At 34.5% G+C, this 21,035-nt stretch overlaps 1 protein-coding gene across 1 annotated transcript; it reads left to right on the top strand.

Moving 5' to 3' along the window:
* Positions 1-4,128: 4,128 nt before the first annotated feature.
* Positions 4,129-20,674, top strand: LOC100248339 (uncharacterized). The gene is made up of 4 exons (XM_002269108.5): positions 4,129-5,054; positions 5,136-5,326; positions 19,839-19,913; positions 19,993-20,674. The coding sequence occupies exons 1-4, from the start codon at positions 4,388-4,390 to the stop codon at positions 20,392-20,394; spliced, it is 1,335 nt and encodes a 444-aa protein (XP_002269144.1). The 5' UTR covers positions 4,129-4,387; the 3' UTR covers positions 20,395-20,674.
* The last annotated feature ends 361 nt before the right edge of the window (positions 20,675-21,035 follow it).

Here is a 21,035-nt window from a genome sequence, read left to right as displayed (position 1 = left end):
TTGGGACATGAGATTTTTGAAATATTGGACTTTAAATATCTATATGAATATATGATAATAATTCCAATTGATGGAAATAAGACTTTAAACCAATTAATGAATCATTAAATTAAGGTATGGGATTTTTGAAAGGGTTAGACTTTAAATAGCTAGATAATATGGGATAAAAACTCTAAAGGATGAAAGTGATATTTGAACTAATTATTGAAGAATTAAATTAAGACATGATTTCCTTGAAAGATTTAGATTTTAGATGGCTAGATGAAAATGGAACAAATAATTCTAATGGAAGAAGATGAGATTGGAACCAATTATCGAAAAACTAAATTAAGCCATAGGATTTTTGAACGATTAGAGGTATAGGGATTTTATTTTAAATTGAGGCAACCAAGTGGGCTAGCTTAACATGGACTTGGGCCATGAGGGTCGCTAGTTTGAGGAGCCATGAGGCCATCAACAAGCTTGGGCTGGGCTCCAACTCAAGCCCAAACCCGTCACCAAGAGCTTAGGTCTAGGCTCCAACTTAAGCCCAAGGCACCATCACCATCAAAGCTTGGGCCTGGGCTCCAACTTAAGCCCAAGTTCAAGGCCAACATGGGCAAGCCCAAGGCACCCATTCTTAACATCAAGTTGGGCCGGATACTTTAACTTAAGCCCAAATCAATTCTCATCATGGGCAAGCCCAAGGCATCATCTCCTTCAAAGCTTGGGCCTGGGCTCCAACTTAAGCCCAAGTTCAAGGCCAACATGGGCAAGCCCAAGGCACCCATTCTTAGCATCAACTTGGGCCGGATGCTTTAACTTAAGCCCAAATCAGTTCTCATCATGGGCAAGCCCAAGGCATCATCTCCTTCATGGCTTGCCTCTCCGCCTGGATATCCTCTTCAGAGGGAGGCTCCCAACGCCGGCGGCACCATGGAGAGAGGAGCAGCGACGGCAGTCCCGTGGCGTCCAAGAGATGTTGCCGCCGTGGCGGCTGGTGTGAATGCCCGCATGGCTGGAGCGGGTGACGGCGGCTGGTGAGGAGCAGGGGCCTCGTTGACGCCGTGTATGCAGCAAAAAAAATGAGGGATGGGGAAGCTGGGTGAAGGTGGCGACCATGCATGGAATGTGGGGTTAAAACAGAGCTTCATTGCTCTCCAAACAAACCAAAAAAAAAAAAAACGAAAGAGATAGCAGCATCTAAACCATAACTATGAACCATGAAATAAAACATATGCTCGGATGATATTTACTCGAAACTATTAAGAGAAAAATAAGGAGATCATATACATCAAATGAGTCCAAGAGCCATGGTAAATATCATACCTCTCCCTTCTCCTCATTTCTCCTGTCTTTTTCCCAGCCAAAAACCCACTGCTCCCTCCTTGCCCTCAGCTTCCAAAAAACAGCCACCCCCCCTAACATGCTCCTCTCTACCACCTTCTGACCAGCCCCCTACCACCCCTCCTTGCTTGTAGACATTCCTATCTCTCTGCCAAACTGTCCTCTCCTGTCCATTCTTTCATATCTCACCCTCTCCTAAAAAAAATTGAAATAAAACTTCCTCCCCGGGGTCCCCTGCCAATAGGGGTCTTCATTAGTGTAAAGTTAAATATGTTAAAAAAAATTATTTTCATATCTTCATATCTTCGGTTATTTCTATTATAAAACAAATAAATTAAACTTAAAATAATACCAAACAATTTTAACTATTACTAATTCAATATTTAGAGTTTTAATATTAATTTTTGGTTTTAACAAATACAATTTAAAAGATTAAAATTTTAATGTAAATTGATAATTTTTAGCACTAAAGTTTTTTAACACTTAATTTTCCACACAATTAAGAATTGTGTTTGACTAATTTTATACGCAAGAAGAAGTCTGGAATTGAGATGTTTGACTAATTTTAGGGAAAAGTGGGTTTTGACTCACTAATTTTAAAAAATATAGATAAAAGAACTCCAACTTTTATAAATTTATTTTATCTTCATTAATTTAAAAATATTTTAAAAAACATATACTTTTTCATAATTCAAATAATTATTTCTTGAAAGACCTTTTTATTTGATAATATTAAATAAGATTATCTAAAATTAATTTATCATTTTAATTTAATAAAAGTGTTTTACAAATAAATATATTATAATTTTTTTATTATATAATACGAGACACAAATCATTGTAGAAAAATGCTCGAGGATCCTTATGTGGTAAATAAAATCTTTTTAATCCCCTAATTAATAATAATTTTAATAAAATTGAATAAAGATTTGTTAGTTGACATCAATAATAAAATAATGAATTTTTAAAATTAAAAATAGAATACATAAAAATTAAATATAATTAAAAACAAAAAAAACTTAATTTTTTTTAAATTTGATCCCATTATATTTCTAGTTTTTTCTTGATATCCATATTTTTATTTTTTATCAAAGCTTTAAAGTTTTTTTAGTTTTAATTTTTAAAATTTCTTATTTTATTAATTTCAAATAAATTCTTACATTAATTTTTTTTTAATTGATGTTATTAACATCACAAGTAAAAGGGGTAGGGAATAATTATTTTAATTATGAAAAAGTGCATGTGTTTTAAAATATTTTTAAGTGGGTGAAGATAAAACTAATTTATAAAATTTAATGTTATTTTTTCTATATTTTTTCAAATTAGTGAGTGAAAGCCCACTTTTCTCCTAATTCTATATATACAATTGATTGTGATATATCTTTCCTAAAACCAAAAAGTTACCTAGGAATACAACATGGATTAAATTGAGAGGCTAATTATCTATATCTATATATATGTTTTTTATTTACATTTTTGTAAAAAGATTTATTTATATCTATGTTTTATTCATTTATATTTTTGTAAAAAAATTATTTTGGTCCAAAACTCTAAAAAAATAGAATCCGTCTAAAAATAAGCAAAATAGGTTGGCATTAAAACCACTTTCATTTTGATGAAACTGGGAATGTATAATGGGTTGGCGGGTGTAATTATAAGTTACATGAGCCAATTTAACAGTGATTTTAAGAAATAATTTTAGTGTAAAAAAATGTTTTTGAAAAAAATTAGAAGTTTAACAAAAGTAAAAAATAAACCACTTTTAAAAATCTTAAAAATTGTTGAAAAATCATTTGTAGTGTTTTCAAGAGAAACACTTTATATGTGATTCACTTAAAAACACCTTATGAAAAAACATTTTCATTAAAAACACTTTAAATTGAAACACTCCTAAACATATTCTTAAAGTGCTTTTGAGAGTGATTTTAAAAAACATTTTTAACACTTAAATGATAAAAAAAATTTAAATGTTAAAAATATTAAAAACATTTCCTAAAATTATTGTCAAATGAGCTCTTATCTTATATAAATCACTTGATAATTCGCTTTATCTCCATTTTGAAATGGTAGGGTTTGTAATCATCTCCATTTTAAAAAACCAAATAAAATGAAAAAAACATATATTTAAAAATCATTAAAATTTTATTAAAAAATAATATCCACTCAAGTGAAAAATAATATTGTATTATTAAAAAATAAAATATTATTTTAGGTTAATTTCATTTCCTTTTTATGGGGTTTAATGTACTTAATTTTTATTAATTTGAGATTCTATTAACTCAATTTATCATTTTTATTCGTCCCATTTCTCATCAAGTATTTGATATAATTTCAAATTAGTGAAAATTAGATATATTTAATTAAAACATTAAAAAAGATAACAAAATTAACCCTCTTATTTTTAACCCAAAAATATGTAAAATAACAAATATTTTAAAAATTGGATGGTAAATTTAAAATATTAAATTAAAAAAAAAAAGAGTTTGTATTCTCTTTTACATATATTTTCAAATAAACACGTGAAGACATATTCTACTCCCTACAAAATAAATTAAATGAGCAGCCTAGAGACGAATCTTAAAGGGCATGAATTCGCAATTGACTTATGGGAATATGCACTGCCACGCTTTTAGACCAAGACCAGATCGAAAATGGAATGTGGTGGAATCCTGGCAGTTGTTGCACCCAATCCATATCTGTTTTGGGTCGGGTCAAATGGAACTCGTTCCATGTTACCCATCCAAGTATCCAACTCATTCGCCAATACCCAAATCAAATGTTGAGACTTCGAGTCTAATAATTATAACAACAATAACAAAAACACTGAGGCTACCAACCATATTTTTTTTTTTTTAAATAAAAAATAAAAATAAAAGGAGAAACCCTCCTTGATGTTGGCTCTTTATTAAACGCCACTCACCGCTTCATCTTTGCCCTCTCTCCTCTCATCCACTTGAGCCCTCAAAAACCCTGTCTTTCCCCTCCTCCGCCGAAAGGGGCACGATCACAGGTGGTGCTCCGACTAAACGCCACCTTCCAGAGCAGCAGAGCAGCGGGGAACAATGGCGGCCTCTGACGTGACCGATGGACCTGTTCTCAGTCTCATAAACAAGCGACTCCGTGGCCTCCGCAAGAAATACAACCGTATCACACAGATGGAAGAAGCTATTGCCCAAGGCAAACCCATCAACAAAGAACAGGAAGACGTTCTCCGCTCCAAGCCCGCCGTCACCGTCCTCATCGACGAGTTGGAGAGGCTTCGCCAGCCCCTTTCCGCTGCCGTTGAAGAGGAACTTAGTCTCGCTCTCCAAAGCAACCACTTACCCCCCTCTCCGCCCCCACAACCCTCGTCTATCATTAACAAGGACGGCGCCGACGACGGCGAAGAAAAACCTGAATCTGATCATCTGAATGTTGAGAATCTTCTGAATCTGCTCTACTTTGGCTACTTGTTCGACGTCAAGCCTCAGACCGATTTCACTTCGACGATGCTGACCAGAACGCACGAGCGAGGGTGTTGCTTGACCTACGATTATGTAACGGACGATGCTACCGATCTCCTGGGCGAGAGGGATTTGGATTTGATTTCTCAGTTGAGTGGTCTCTTGATTTCACGGCCTGTGGATTCGAGTCTTTCTCACAAGAATGCATTGCAGCGCTGCATTGAACACGCAAGGCTCTGGCTTGCCAACTCTGACCGGCCAATCGAACCGGATGCTACTGTTACATGTATCCTCACTATATAATCCTATGTTGACTCACTGTTTTTTTGTTGATTATGTATGTTTGTGACCTTAATTTGATTTCTAGATGCGGGCTTGAGAGAGAAGCTCAACAAGATTATGGCTTCGGATTACTTCACTACCACACCCGAAATGAAGGCTCCCGTGGAAGTGGCGGCAGCTGCTGCTGCTGGAAATTATGTCTCTTTTCAGGTACCGCTGCACAGCTCAGTGGTACCGGTTCAAGTTGAAGGGTCAATTGCACAGTACCAGCAAAAGGTAAAACTTATTTTGTTTGTTAATTTGGATGATTTTGATATGCGTTTGATTTTTTCTATATGAAATTTCTGTTAGATCTTTCAGTTACCTGTGCATATTCAATAGGTGGCATTCCATGATTGTTGTTTTGGTGTTTGTACCAAATCTGTGTGTTAAAGATATGAATTTATGGGCATCTAGTTATTTACTCATTTGATGGATTTGTCACTTCCTATGTGTGGTGTTTGCTGGCCTCTGTTTTTTAGACATTGAGCAATCCTTATGTAGATTTTAGATCAATTGTTTATGCTGTATTTTTTTTTTTTTTTTTTTGTTTCTCATTGTTTGGATTTTCCCATGGCTATTTTGTTTTCTGAAAAGCTTGTTTGCCAATCAGATGATTGGTGTCTCTCTTAAACATTTAGGATCGGTTTGGAATAAAGAGTATGAGGGGAAGTACGAGGCAAGGAAAATTAATGAGGAAAAATGGAAGGAAGATATAAAAATTGGTTTAAACTCAATGAAGTTCTTACATGCTTCAGATTTATTTCTCTTTGTTCCCCTTTTATATAAAGCATGAAGAATCTACAAATGTATAAGTCTCAAAATAATGTTAATTACATTAGATTTTCCTTTTCTTGGCAAGTTCCACGGTAAACCAAACAAGAGATTTTGGATTCCCGCCTTTTTGTTTCTTTATATGATATTTTAAGTGATCCACATGGAGTGTTAAGGTTTTTATGGATTATACTCATGATAAATGGATTGAAATAAGAGGTTCTTGTTCTCATTTTTTTTTTCTTTAGTGAGAGAATGGTTTAATCTTATTTTAGGCTGCCCCTTATCCTTGGCAACAGAGAGGTACTTGATTGGGAGATTATTGAAATGATGTATTGCCATTTTACTGGATTGGAATGGTGAAAAATGATTACTTTTATGAGCCTCAAATAGAGGTTAATGGGAAGTAATAACTAAACAATTTGCTTATTTCTAAGCTAAGTTTGCAAAAGACGAGGTTTCCTCGAGAAATGTTCTATTTTCATTAGAATTAATCGATGGATTGCTTTGTTGTGAATCGAAATTTGTGCATCATTTGTTTTACTTCTAGGCTTTATCTTGCTGCCTAGGAAAAAGAAAATCAAGGAAGGGACAAAGGGAAATCCATCAATTTTTTGTTTTTCTATTGTAATATAATGTTGAAAAGAAATTAATGAATAAACCCAAATAATGACTTGATTAGTGTCTTAAAAGGCTATTGGCGCTTATGCCTTGAGGTATACATCAAGGTGAGACTATGCAAATTAGCCTTGAGGTTATATTCTTAGAATGGGGTAATAGAGACTTAAGACTTGCCTTATTAAGGCTTACAACCTTGAGGTTATAACCTTGAGGCTATGAAGGTTTCAATCTCAAATATGTTCAAAGGGTTTTAATTGGTTTAGGGCCTTTATATATATATATATATATATATGTATATATAGAAGTTTAAGCCTCAACATTCAATGGTTGTGATGGGTTGTGCTTTTGTAGGGTTTTGGTATAGATTTACAAGCTTTATCTTATGTTTAAGGCTAGGGTTAAACTTTTTACAAAATAAGTGCTTAGCTAGCTACAAATTGAAATAGAAATGGAAAGAAGTGATTGAGTAGAAGAAACAAAGGAATTATTGGTCACTATAGTGATTGAGTGACCAATAAAGAGGAGAAGAATGGGTGGACCAATAATATATGATCATCATCTTATTATTGATATATAAAGAAAAGGTATCACTGCATTTAGTGGATGAATAAAGAGGAGAAGAATGGGTGGACATTAACATTGATGGAGAGGATGATAAAAGTAATTGGACATGACTATCATTCCTTGGAGGGTTTTACTAATGATGGTGATGGCATGGATTGAAAAATCGGTTTTTATCGGTGATATTTCGCCGATATATTAGATATCGGATGACCTCGAAAGGATATTGAGCATCGATTATCGAACGGGAGGAATGTTGGAAAAATCGCCAAAATATCGGCTTGGAACTGATAAATTGGCGAAAAAATCGAGCGTGAAACGACGTACAGAGCAGTGGAGGAAGTCTGTTAAAATATCGGAGATATATCAGATATATTGACGAATATATCAAATATATCACCGATATATCTGGGAAATATGGGAGATTTTTTTGAAAGCTTTTTTTTTTAAAAAAATATTTGTCCTTTTTTATTTTTTTATTATTCATTTTTAATTTATTTTTTATTTTAAATCTTCATTATCATTTTATTTTAACTACTTTTTATATTTATCTCATTAATGCTATTTTAAAAAATTACTATCATTTCATTTTTTTTATGCGTTTAATTTTATTTAATTTTAAATGTTTTTATTTTAAAATATTAAAAATATAATTTTACTCAAAAATTGCTACAATATAAAAAAATTAATGAAGTCCTAATATTCTATAAATTAAAATTAATTCAATAAGATAAATTAGTAATAATTTTAATTATTTAAATAAATTAATGTTAATAGAAAAATTGTCACTTGTAATAAATTTTTAGAAATCAAATCTCAAATAAATATTTTATATAAATCAATTTAATTTTTTATTTAAAATTTAATAAAATGTGTTTTAATAAAAGTATTTTAATTTTTAAAATAAATGAATAATATATATTAAAGGAATTTATCCTAATTTTTTATAAAAATTTGATAAATATTATATGTACGATTAAAGATAATATTTATCAAATTTTTATAAAAAATTAACATTACTTACTTATTTTATCATTTTTTTTTAGATTTTTCAAGTATTTTTGTGAATTTTGAATAATTTTCGTCTCATCGATATTTTTGTTAAAATATCCACCGATATTTCTCCTATATTTTCGATATATTCATAAAATCCAAGTACCAATATATCCGTATTTACCGATATTTTAATCCTTGGGTGATGGTAGTATTGAAGATTATTTGATAAATCCATGAGAGGGGAGTTTAATTTTAGAAGACTAAAGAGGAACGGAATTATAAATTTTAGATAGTAACATGCAATTAATTTGATTATTATGAATTGTATAACCATCTTATTTTCTAATTTTTATGTGATTTTATTAGTATTTTTCTGATTTTTGAGATTTTATTTATTATTTATTTATTTAGTTTAATTTGAGGCTTATGCTTTGCTCTGCCTCAAGGCTTCCATTTCACCTTATTTGGTAAAAGCACCTTTTAAAAATTGAACTTGATATTTTTTTTTAAAATAGGTAAATTAAGAGTATATAAAAAGTGTTTGGAAAATGGCACAACAAAGTGCTCAAGTAGTATACAAATGACTCCATATGGCAAGCAAAAAAGAAGAGAAAACAACAAATATCAATTACCCTAACAAAAACCAGCCCTCTAAACCCTCCCTCGAAAACTGGACTACCCCCAGTAGACCCTCTTGACACTAAAACTCCCAAAACCAAGAAATATCCCAATCCTAGACCAAATACAATCTCCCCTTGAGCAAATTTGCAATAAAAAACCCTCAACCAATTCAAGAGCAAAGTTCAAGCAACCTCACACTAAGAAAGCGCAGAGGAGACCTATTGTTTTTGCTAAGAGAGCGTCATTTACTCTTGAAACCTACCCCGCTAAGGCATCACCTTCAAGTGAGCCTTTCCACTATCTCCTCATCCACTGCCATGAAGCCACCATAGGCATCCCCATGCCTCTTAAAAAACTTTGTTCCCCATAGATGCACTTGTAGCCTTAACACTCTTACCCAAACTTCGCTATCACAAACCACTTCTTTGGAACAACCAACATCTAGCCTTCACTAGTCTAATTGCAAACTTCTTCCCTTATATAGAATGTTCCTCATATGCCATTCCCTATTGGCTTCAAAAACATTATCAAACTCAAATAATATTGGGAAATTCACATCAAACCAACAATTTCCTTCATGGGATTCCATCACTTAGCAAAACCCTAGAACCCTAACCACCTTGGCTTCAAGCTTCCAATGTAACATAAGGATATTATAATATACTCTAGAACTAGACTAGGAACCCCAAAGCCCAAAACAGACTCCTATGGGAGGCAATAGTGGGGAATTTTCTGTAATGGACGAAAGCCTTGTTAACCAAAAATTGATATGTTCGACTTTGTGGAGTAGTAGGCTCTAAGTAAGGCGTGGTTGGGTTTTTGGCCAGTTGACATCCTTGTATACAACATGTTCTAGGCCTTTTATGGTGTCGTTTAACACAATCAATATTTACCAATCAAAGAAAAAAAAAGAAGCAAGAAAGGAGCTTCAATGTTTAAGGTTGTTTCATAGGAGATGTTATTTCACCTTGCTGTTGAGTTGTGCTCTAACTCCACCTTTGTTTTTCGTAAGCACTCTATTTTGTTCTCTCTCTCTCTCTCTCTCTTATTGCCCTTTCCACCTTACTTTTATTGTCAAAGCACCCTCTTTATTTCATTCACTATGAGGAAATTTTCTTTTGCTTTCTCCTTTGCTACTTTTTTTTTCCCCAATAAGTCTTTGAAAATTGTGAAAGAGGTTGTTTCATTCTAGATTAACTTAGATCTCCTAGATGACCCTCATATCAACAAAAGGTTTGCAAAAGTCATATTTTTGAAAGGTGCAAGGCTCAAAATTCTCCTATAGCTTAAGCGTAAAGCGCACCTGAGCAAAATGAAACTGACTTAGGATGTATATCAATTTTATAAAATATAATTCAAAATCTAATCCAATTAGTAAATAATTTAAAATTCCAAAAAATGTAAAAGAAGCATTCAACCATAAGGTAATGAAATTATATAAATTTTAATATATAGTTAGAAATTTTAAGAATTAAAGTGTTTAAAAGGAACGGTAAAGTGGATGAGACGTGCCTCTCCAACAAGGCGCATGCCTTGGCAAGTGAGGTCCAATAACTCGGGGGTGGTTGTGCCTTGGGCTTAGGCACACTTTCAGTGTGCCTTTTAAAACCAGGACAAATGTTTTGAATTTACCAGGTTATTACTAGAGCATATGTAACAGTTACTTGGAGCTCCTTAAGCCTTCATTCTTGGAATTAAAAGATATTATTTCACCTTGCTTTTGAGATGCCTCTCTCTCCCCCCTCCTCATCCCCTCTACTGCCTTGCTTTTATCATGAAGCAGCCTCCATTTTATTTGCTCTGAAAAAAATCTTCTTCTACTTCATTTTTACCCATTAAATTTTTGAAAATTATGAAAGAGGTGGTTTTGCAACTTCCATAAGAAAATTTTCTTCCATTCTAGGTTAACTTTGGACATTTTAGAGTATTTCTATGACTCTATTGTTGACAAGGTTTGCAAAGGTTCTAAATTTACTAGTTAATTTTAGGGCATTTGTAACAATTAATTAAAGCTTAAGCCTTCACCTTGCAACTTGGTAGATAGTATTTCACCTTGCTTTTGAGATTTCCAAACCTTTGCTTCTATTGTAAGCACCCGCCCTTTTGTTCTCTCTCTCCCTCCCTCCCCACCCTTCCCCTAACCTTCCTCCCTCCATGCCCCCCTCTTCCTCCCCTTTCCCACCTTTCTTTTATGGTTAGGCACCCTCCATTTTGTTTGTATGAATAAAATCTTCCTCTTTCTTTCCCAATAAATAATTGCAAATTATGGCAGAAGTTGTTTTGCAATTTCCATAAGAAAATAGTCTTTCATTCTAAATTAACTTTGGACCTTCTAGTGACTCTTTCTATTACTCTTTACATTGATAAGGGTTTTACAAAGGTCCTGAATTTATAAGTAATTATTAGAGCATCTGTATTTGTTTTTTTGATAAGCAATTATAAAGAAAGCTCTAGAAATAGGTGCTGCAAGGTACACACGGTGTTTGCAAAGAACGCCAAATCAGGTAAACAAAAAAGAAAAGGGAACACAAAAAACCACCTTCCTCTCCTTTAAGCTCGGCCAATGTACAAAGCCTACTATTCATGTAGCATGATCATCTATATACAATCTAGCCTAATTCATACAATTATACATGAAGGAAGATTTAATCACTTGTTGTGACTGCTCTACACCTTCAAAATACCTTGTGTTTCTTTCCTTTCATAACATCCCAAATAGGCACAAAGGAGCAGCCTCCAAGCTTTCTTTCTCTTCTTTCCCACAAAAGAACTATGTCAACTTAAAAGATTGTCTTTGATGGAGTAGTGCATTACCCATGCCACTTAAAGCTTCTCAAGCCTTCATTCGTTTTACCTTGCTTTTATGTCTCTCTCTCCCTCTCTTTCTCTCTTTCCACTTCCCCCCACCTTGCTTTTATTGTTAAGCACCCCACATCCCTAATTTTGTTCGCTTTGGAAAATATTCTTTGCCCTTCTCCTCTTTTTTTATTTTTTTATTTTTTTTATAATAGATTTTTGGAAATTGCGAAAGAGGTTGTTTTGCAATTTCGACCAGAAAATAGTCTTTCTTCTAGATTAATTTTGGCCTTCAGTGACTCTATGTGGCCTAATATTGACGATGGTTTTGCAAAGGTTCTGAATTTACGAGGTAAGTTTTAGGGCATCTGAAACAATAATGTGAAGCACCACAAGCCTTCATTATTGTAACTTGGGAATTGTTATTTCATATTGCTTTCAAGATATCTCTCTTCCCCCACTAATCATCCTCCATTTTGTTCTCTATCTCTTTGCCCCTCCTCCCCATGTTTTTATTTTCTTAATCACACTTCGTAGGCTCAATCTGAAAATATAAACTTGTCCTTTCTCATTTTTCAACTTTTCTTTTCCTAATATATATATTTTTTAAATTGCAAGAGAGGTTGTTTTGCAATTTTTACAGGAAAATAATCTTTCATTGTAGATTCACCTTTGGACCTCCTAGTGGTTCTTTCTAATATCCTGACCTTGACAAGGGTTTTCAAAGGTTCTGAATTGATTAGGTGATTTTTAGAGCATCTGTAACAATCATTTGAAGCACCTTAAGCCTTTATTATGCAACTTGTAGCATTCTTATTATGCAACTTGTAGCATTCCTTTATGCTTGCTATTTATATGCCAATTGACATAAAGAGTAACCACATTTTGTGGAGTTGATTTGATTTGATTTGAAAGCATTGGTGGCTAATGGTACAACCTCCTCTTAGTAGAGATCTCAAAGGAGGTTATTTTGTATACTGCTATCTCTGGCCCATTGTTGAGAAGATTGACCACACCAAATTCATATGAGGATTTCTTCCAAGTCCAATACATGTTGAAGATAAACTGTAAGTCATTGTCTGACAGTTCAGATTGATAGAGTGCAGGACATAGTTCAGATTGATAGAGTACAGGATATTCTCTGATGATATTAAGGTGAAACTGATTATTGCTCAAAAAAACAGACATAATTCATTCTCATTGGAGGAATGGGCTCTGAAAAAGAAATCGCTTTGTAATTAAGACTCCTTTATGGTATTTAATCTGGGAAAAGTGGCTTGGTGGAGGAGCTTAAGGTATCAAATGCTGACAGTTGGTTTATGTTGAAAGTTCAGATTGGGAGAATAAATGGAATCCTTGAGGGTTATTTAAGGCACTTTAATGAAAATCAGAACTTTTGGAGCTGTTGGATGTTGTTTAGTGCTGCTATTCTGGAACTTTAGTCCCTTTGAGTTTGTTCATGGGGCAGATATCTGTCCTTTTAAGCACTATATAGTTTGTGAACCTGTTTTTTTAAAGTTTTTGAAGGCTAGAAAGGTCATTGTTGCGATCAGAGGAGTTGCCTTGTATTTCTTAAAAATTCTTAATCTTGTTATGTGGCCAAACCTTTGTTTGATTAATGGAAAGAAAAAAAATTGAAGATTACCTTAGGCCTACCTTAGATGGGAAGGGGTTGAGGCGGTGATAGTGGGGCTTCTTGGATCAATTTCAACTAATAGTTTTTCAAAAAGGAAAAAAAAAGTTAAAGATCATAATAATATATGAATAAACATGTGAATATTTTTGTTTTAAAGTTTAGTATGCTTTCCAACATTTCTAAACAAAAAGAGCTTCAGTTAACTCTTTTGCAATAATATGTCTAGAGGCTTATGTTGGAGATGTTAAGTTGAAGGACATGCTTTTATTTATTTACTGAGTAGGAAAATTAGAGATATTTAGAGTGGCCCCAATAAAAAAAGGAACCCAAACCATGTGCACGCAGACCATACAAGGTACAACCTGACCCCTCCTTAAACTTCTGGTGAAATCTAGTTGGATACATTTCCAACCTTTGCACAGGGATTTTAGAACGATGTATTTCATTGCTAATTTTGCTTATTTTTAGCCTTTAAAAAACCTCTGATTACAATCTTTTCGAATGCATCAAGACAAATCAAGGGTTGCCATTCTCTACATGCGCTTTCAACCGTTACCAACAAAGTTGATGTTATTTTATGCAATCCTTTGCATATCAAAAAAGGAGGAAAGAAAAAAAATGAAAAAAACAAAAATGCAAAAACGCAATATGTTCCTCACCAAGGAAGTACCTAAAATATGAGTAATGAAGACCTCAAAACCAGCCATAATGGAGAACATGTTTCTCCTTCTCCTCCTTTTGCTTAGATGGATATCACCTGTTAACAAGAGTTTGTTCCATGTCATAAGTTTATGTAGTTGTTATCTTTCCCCAAACTACCTCCCAAGCAAAGAAGTCATTAGAAGGAGCCCATGAGTTCTCTTCTTCCTCAGCTGGGAGCAAGAACATGGCTGCATACGACAAGTTGCATGCCCTAATGTACACAAATAGTTTCTTTCTTTTTTTTTTTTTGGTTTTGTTTTGATAAATAAGAAAACATATTAGAGTGCTAAAAGAACTTGCGCATGGGAGTACACAGGATGTATACAATAGGAGTCAAGCGGCAAAACAATAACGAGGGAAAACTGAAAATTACTTTCCCTCAATAGAAATCCATCTAATCTACAAAATCAATTAAAGACATAGCTTTCATCTATGTACACCTTAAGATCTAGATAGAGATTATTGAGGAAAGTGCTTTTCAGTGTTTGGTTTGACAACTCCTCATTTTTAAATGATTTTAGGTTTCTTCCCTTCCAAATAGTCCAGAAAAGGTGAGGGAGAGCGGTTCTCCATGCATTCCTTTGCTTTCTTCCCACAAAGGAGACATGTCATCCTAAGAGTTTCCATAACCGACGTATAAATAACCCATGAATACTGAATTATGAGAACAATGGATGCCTCTCTACAAAGTGTGCACTTGTTTAATAATGACAAACCTTTTCTTTGAAGCTGGTCTAAAGTCAATACCTTGTCTCCCAAGCAAAAAAGCTCACCTTAGATAGAATCCAGGGGTTTAAAATTATCCCAAGCGGAAAAGGAATGACATAGTTTGGCTCCAAAATAGGCTTTCAAAGATAAACTCCCCTTGCTATCGTACTTCCATACCACATTATCCTCCTCCCTATTCATTGACTTTACTTGAAGTTTAGAAAAAACAACTCTCCATGGTATCTGACTCCCAATCATTTAAATTCCTTGCAAAATGAAAATTCCAATGTCCTCCTTTCCCTTGCTCCCATACATTTGCCACCTACGCCTCTTTCTTAGCTAAGGCAAACAAGGGTGAAAGGCAATGCATAAAGGCTCTTCACCATACTATCTATCCTTCCAAAATTCCACTCTTCTTCTATACACAAATAGTTGATTAGATGTCGTAACATTTCAAAGTGATATTACATGGGGGAGACCAACCACATATGATAATGTTAAAGAGTTCATAAGAAGAGAAGTTAAAACTCCTTTAATACCACATAAGGGAAGGGATGTAATGGAAAGGACATGAGGGAGAGAGTTGAGTTTAAGCAAACTGTTTGAACTCTTCATCATTGGGTGGATTGGATGGAAATGATGATGACTTGCTGCCATGTTTTAAAAGGTTATTAAGGCTTATGCCTCGAGGCTCACCACCCATATACTCTATAACTATTTGAAGTCTTCATCATTGTCTCAAGGCAAGACCCTACAAATTAGCCTTGAGGGTATAACCTTAGTTAGGGTAATTGAGGCTTAATCCCCACCCTATTGAGGCTTATAGCTTTGATGCTATAGCCTCAAGATTGTTGAGGCTTAAGCCTCAAATATCTAAAGGATTTTCAGCCTTTATGGGCTTTTAACAAATATTTTATAAAAGGCTTAAGTCTCAATATTTAATGAGTTTTAATGGGTTCTATCATGTATGCTTTTGTGGATTTTTGATATAGATTTCATGAATTTTGTATTGAGTCCCTACTTGGTTAAACCTTTTACAAAATAAGGGTTTACTTCACTTTTAATTTACTTTTTAAATGAAAGAAAAAAAGAGCGATTGAGAAGAATAAGGAAATTGTTGACTATTCTAGTGGTTGATCTAATATATAATCTAATTATTGATAGATAAGAAAAGATACCACTACGATTGGTGGACGGAGAAGGAGGATGAGCGGATATTAATACCAATGGGGAGGGTAATATAGCAATAGGATATGATTGTATTCCTTGGAGGATCCTAGTGATAGTAATAGTAATGTTGAAAATTATTTAGTAAAACCATGGGAGAGAGCTAAATTTTATGAGAGAAAAAGAAACTAAATTAGAACTATTAACAATGAAAATAATTAATTTTATCATTATGAAGTTTATTTTCTTTTTATTACTCAATTTTATTGTGAGTTTATGAGTATTTTTTAAATTTTTGATTATTTATTTGTTAAAGTTGAGCTTACTCCTCATTCTACCTCGAGGCTTACACCTTGTCTTATTTAGGCAAAACACCTCAAGACTGTCGTCTGTTAAAGCATTTACTTGTTGATTATGAGCTTTGGTTTATGTCTTTCTTTTCTTCTCTTTTTTTCTTTCTATTCTTTTTTTCTTTCTTTCTTTTTTAAAAAAAATTATTTATAGGTAAATAGTGTTCATAGAAAGCAGATAAAAAGGGTGAACCTTGGTATACGACTAGATTCTTGAGATTAGGATGATATTTGCTTTCTTTTGGTTTTAAGATCAATAGCTTAGAAAAATGCACTAATTTCACATGTCTCAATGGACTGAAATAGTCAAAGAGGCACAGTTCTCCATTAAACCATCTTACCGGTTAACAAAGAATCCTTTTAGATAGGAACCAAGATATACCAGAAGCAGAGAGAATACAATGGTTCAGAGTATTCTAGCCACCTTTCCTATCAATTGAAACCTCTCCATGAGAAACCAAAATGAGGTGGTCTTGGAGTTAGTTTTTAAGCCCCACTCCAGATGTGAAGCAAAATGTCTCCCTGATGGCTTGTTGAAGCCCCTCCCATATGCTTAGAATTTTGCCCTATTCTGCAGCCCTGAATTTCTCCTCCACCATTCTCCTTCAGATCCTATCCAATTTATGTGTCAACCTCTATAGCTGCTTTCCTAACAATGCTTAACTCAAAAATGAGCAAATTGTTGTTCTCTCTCTCTCTCTCTCTCTCTGAGCCAACCTTAGAAGTTTGAGCATGGGTTCTAAGGAGAGTGGTGGCAAACAAGAGAGACTGGAGTGGTGCAAATTACTTGATCTTAGGTGGATAGAAGATCACTTGATCATATATGCTCTTTTTTCCCCTCACATCCGCCATCAACATTCTTAAGAACCTATCTCTGTGTGAAATTCCAAAACCAGTACCCTAACAATGCTTAGTATACCCCCTGTATACTTGTGGCTTTTTGGCCCTTTTTTAATATATTTTGTTGTTTAGCTATCAAAAAAAAAAAAACAATGCTTAGTTAAGATGAATTTTTTTTTTGATTGTACACGCACAATGAGCTACTTCCTCAGATGCTCTCTCTCTCTCTTTGAGGAAGGATCTGAGTCCACTTGACAGTTGTATAATTACAAGTACATGTTGATATTATTGATTGTTTCTGAATCATGTGTACATATATGTATGTATGTGATGAGGTTGTGATCTTAGTAATAGGACAATCAAGTGTTCAGTGGATGGAAGTGATTTGGTCATAGTTTTAAAAGGTGTATTTAGGGCGCAAAAATGTCCTATAGCTTAGGCGTAAGGCGCAGCACAAGGCACGTGCCTGAGTGAAGTAAAATGCGACTTAAGATGCATATCAATTTTATAAAATATGATTCAAAATCTAACACAATCAATAAAAAATTTAAGATTCGAAACATTAAAAAGAAGTATTCAATAAAAAAGTAATGAAATCATATAAATTTCAATATATAATTAGAAATATCAAGAATAAAAATGCTTAAAAAGGAAGAGTAAAGTTGACAAGGTGTGCCTTTTCAATAAGGTGCATGTCTTGGCAAACAAGGCTCTATAACTAGGGAGTGGTTGCACCTTGAGCCTAGGTGCACTTAAAGCACACCTTTTGAAACTATGGATTTGGTGGAAAGGGTTGAGATTTGATCAAATCTGATGGTGTGGTGGTGGCTATGATGGTTTATTGAGATTGGTGCTTCTTTTGCAAAGGCAACAGCTGGAAGTGATAATGGCTTTGATGATAGCATGTGAAGTTAGGAAAATGGTGGGTTGAAGTAGGTGTTAGTGGTGTTAGGTATGAAGATGACAAAGGAAGTGGTGATGTTTTTATTGGGAAGGGCTTGCTCCCTTGACATCTATTTTGTGTCACTGTACTCTCCTATTTTTTTCTCAGTTTCTCACCAAAAGTCTAATCCTTAAACAAAATGATAACCTTCTCGCATATGAAACCCTAGCAACAATGATGGCTAGTTCTGTGGTGAAGATAATGGTTGAGATGAAGGTTGATGATGATGTCCTGTGATGTGACAATTTTTGTGATTTGAATATCAATTGGATTTAGTGGGGTAGTGTTGAGGATTATATTTTGAAGGGTAAGGTGGTTGTGGCTTGGGCTATAATGGAAGTGGATTTATATGGTGGTTATTGTCAATATGGTGTGGTGGATGGTGGCTCTTGAGAGTTGCTCTGAAAGAGGTGGATTTAGGTTGGCTCTCATGGTTTAAGTTGGTGTTCAATAAAGACACATTCCTTTACATTGAAAACTTGTGTAGTGAAGCACGGTGGTCTTAGTCATCAGATCCGATGGGAGGCTAGTGCTATTTCATAAACAGCATTTTAGGTCCCTATAATAGTAAATAATCTCTTAGAGATTTAAGTGTGGCTCCTTCAACACTTGCCAAACTCTCCTTTGAAAGCTTACTTTTCTTGCATGCCAAATGCAACCTTGAAGGTCCATCACTGTGGCTTCTTGGTGGTTGAGGGTTCTATTTGTCATTATATAGGGAGCTTGTGAAGAAAAAGTTGGGAAAAGTCTCAAACTCTATTATGTCTAGAGACTCTTCTTCTCTAACGAGGATTGATACAAGATTTAAGTTGATGGTCTTGATGGTGGTCCAAGAGGTGGGTTTTTGTTTTTTTTTGTTTTTCTAATAAATTATAATTGTTATCAATACTAAAATTATTATCATTAGACGGATTCAGGTGGTGGTTATTACTTAAGTTAGTGGTCCAATAAAGGCTATATATATATATATCATTTTCTTAACATTGTAAATTTTTATGCTTTAGCAGGGTAGTATAGCATCTGGTAGTATAATTAAATCAGATGAGAGGCTAGTGTTATTCTGGAGACACTATGGTTGGTTCCTGTGATAATAAGAAACCATGGGAAGTAGTTCTTTCAGCATTTTGTTTGGTTTCCTTGCATGCCAATGTTGGCTTTAAGGGTTCATCAATCTAGCTGTGCTTGGTTGAAGGTTCCATTCTCATTATATGGGGAGCTTTTGGAGAAAAAGTTGCAAACTTTCTTGTACTCAATTATGCATGCAAATTAGGCTCATTTTCTCTGATGGGCATTGACATCCAAAATTTAGGTAAGAGCCTCTCAATATCTCCTATTTGTTGGGAAAGTTGATGAGGCATTGATCTGTGGAAGTTGGAAAAGCATTCTGGTGTGCCTTCTGTGCTTGGAAAAAGTGAAACAAGATAAATTTTGAAGGACTTAATTTTTGGTACTGAAGCTGAAGGAGATTATTTTTGACAATTATGTATGCATGTTGACTCTAAGGAAGATAGATAATCTTTGACCGACTCCATTTATTGTTTGAACTGTACATAGTAGTATAATGGTACATGGGCCTAGGGTGGTTTGATGAGGTGCTCCTTTGTTCTTTCTTTTGGCCTCAGAGCTCCTTGTATGCTTTCTTTGTTTGGGACCCATCTTGGTTAGACACTTCTTTTTTATTGAATCTCCTTTTTGCCTATAGAAACAAAAATCCCTTCTGTTTTATGACCTTTTGTCACTTCTCCTTTTCTAGATTTTAGGTGTATTTCCTATGTATTCCTGTGTACTTGGATTGCACCAATTTATTTTTAAATGGTTTTACATATTCAAATGTTTTCTTCTGCAGATAGCAGTTTATTAGGAAAGGACCAGAAGATTTAGAAACCAGACCATAGTACACTTTACCCAATCCATTATTTATTATTATGTTATTATTAGATTTATTTAATTAATTTATTTGTCTATTATTTTTGGTGTCCTTGCTATTTTGGCGAGGGGTTTTCTGCTGATTGCTTAATCCTACATGTACTTCAGGATGAAGACAACTCAAATGTTCAAGGACATGAAACTGGTGATGACCAATCTAGTCCTGTGGAGGAACTTCACCAGGTTCTTTTTTGCCCTATAAACACATCCTGTCCTTTTGTGTTTTATTTTTTGATAAATATGAAAATCCTCTGCTTTGCAGGATGAATTAGAGATTGAAAATCCTGCAGAGGTTGTATCAGTTCAACAAGAACAAGCCAAACAACAGGCAGAAGTGGAGTGGAGTCAAGGAGATGTGGAGTCAAAGGAGCAGTATGTTCCTCGAAGAAATTATCAGAACACAAGAGGTGGCCGTGGTGGTGGGGGGAGTGGCCGCAGGGGGGGTTATCCCAACGGTCGTGGAGGTCGAAGCGGTGGCAGGGTAGGTGGATCCTACCAGAATGGTCGCAGCCAATATTATGATCAGCCTGGCAATTATTATTCGAGGGGCTACCATAACAATAGGGGAAGAGGTGGCAGGGGGGCTGGTGGAAACTCCTACAATAACCATGTTTTGGGAATTCAAGGTGGTCATGCTCCCACTGAAGTTGGGTTGGGTTCGTGAACCTCTTCTTTTTTCCATTTTTTTGTAAGTGGTTGGGTTCTTGAACTTGTTACTCTTTTAGGTGTCTATAGGATGTTTGGTTGCTAGCTTTGTAGGTTGGTGGTGAAAATGTCTTTTTTTTTTTTTTTAACCTTTTATGGAACATGATTTGGATGTGGGTTGCTGTTGATGAATGAGCCATCCTGACCCCCTTTTTTTGTAGTTCAATCGATGCAGAATTCCCATTTAGTCCGGAAAAGAAGTTATCAATACCTTATTAAAACTTTTTTATTTTGCTTTACTGGAATTTCTGCCAGCTTATGAAATTCTACATACATTAGCCAATGTGTTCATAAGCAGATGGAGATGCTCGCTAAATATTGTATTCTAGCTTCTGAGCCTTTAAATGAAGAATTTGAAAGTGAGGAATCATTTGGCTACAATTTCTTCTCCACCTTTATCTTCTTTTCTGTTAGGGTTGCCAGCATCTAATACTAGCATTTACCCTCTTCCATTTTCAACTTTGTATTGTATTACCATTTATACCTGGTTTAATACTTCACAGCTTTTCCTGTTTTTACAAATTTGGCAGATGGGCTTGGCAGTAAACGAAAACACTTGCAAAACATTCTAGGTGCGCACGGCGCAGATCGATCTCTCTG

The sequence above is a fragment of the Vitis vinifera genome, chromosome 1 (genome assembly GCF_030704535.1).
Source record: "Vitis vinifera cultivar Pinot Noir 40024 chromosome 1, ASM3070453v1".
NCBI classification, from domain to species: Eukaryota; Viridiplantae; Streptophyta; class Magnoliopsida; order Vitales; family Vitaceae; genus Vitis; species Vitis vinifera.
Note: the sequence above shows the minus strand (reverse complement) of the source record. Positions and strands in the feature narration are given on the sequence as shown.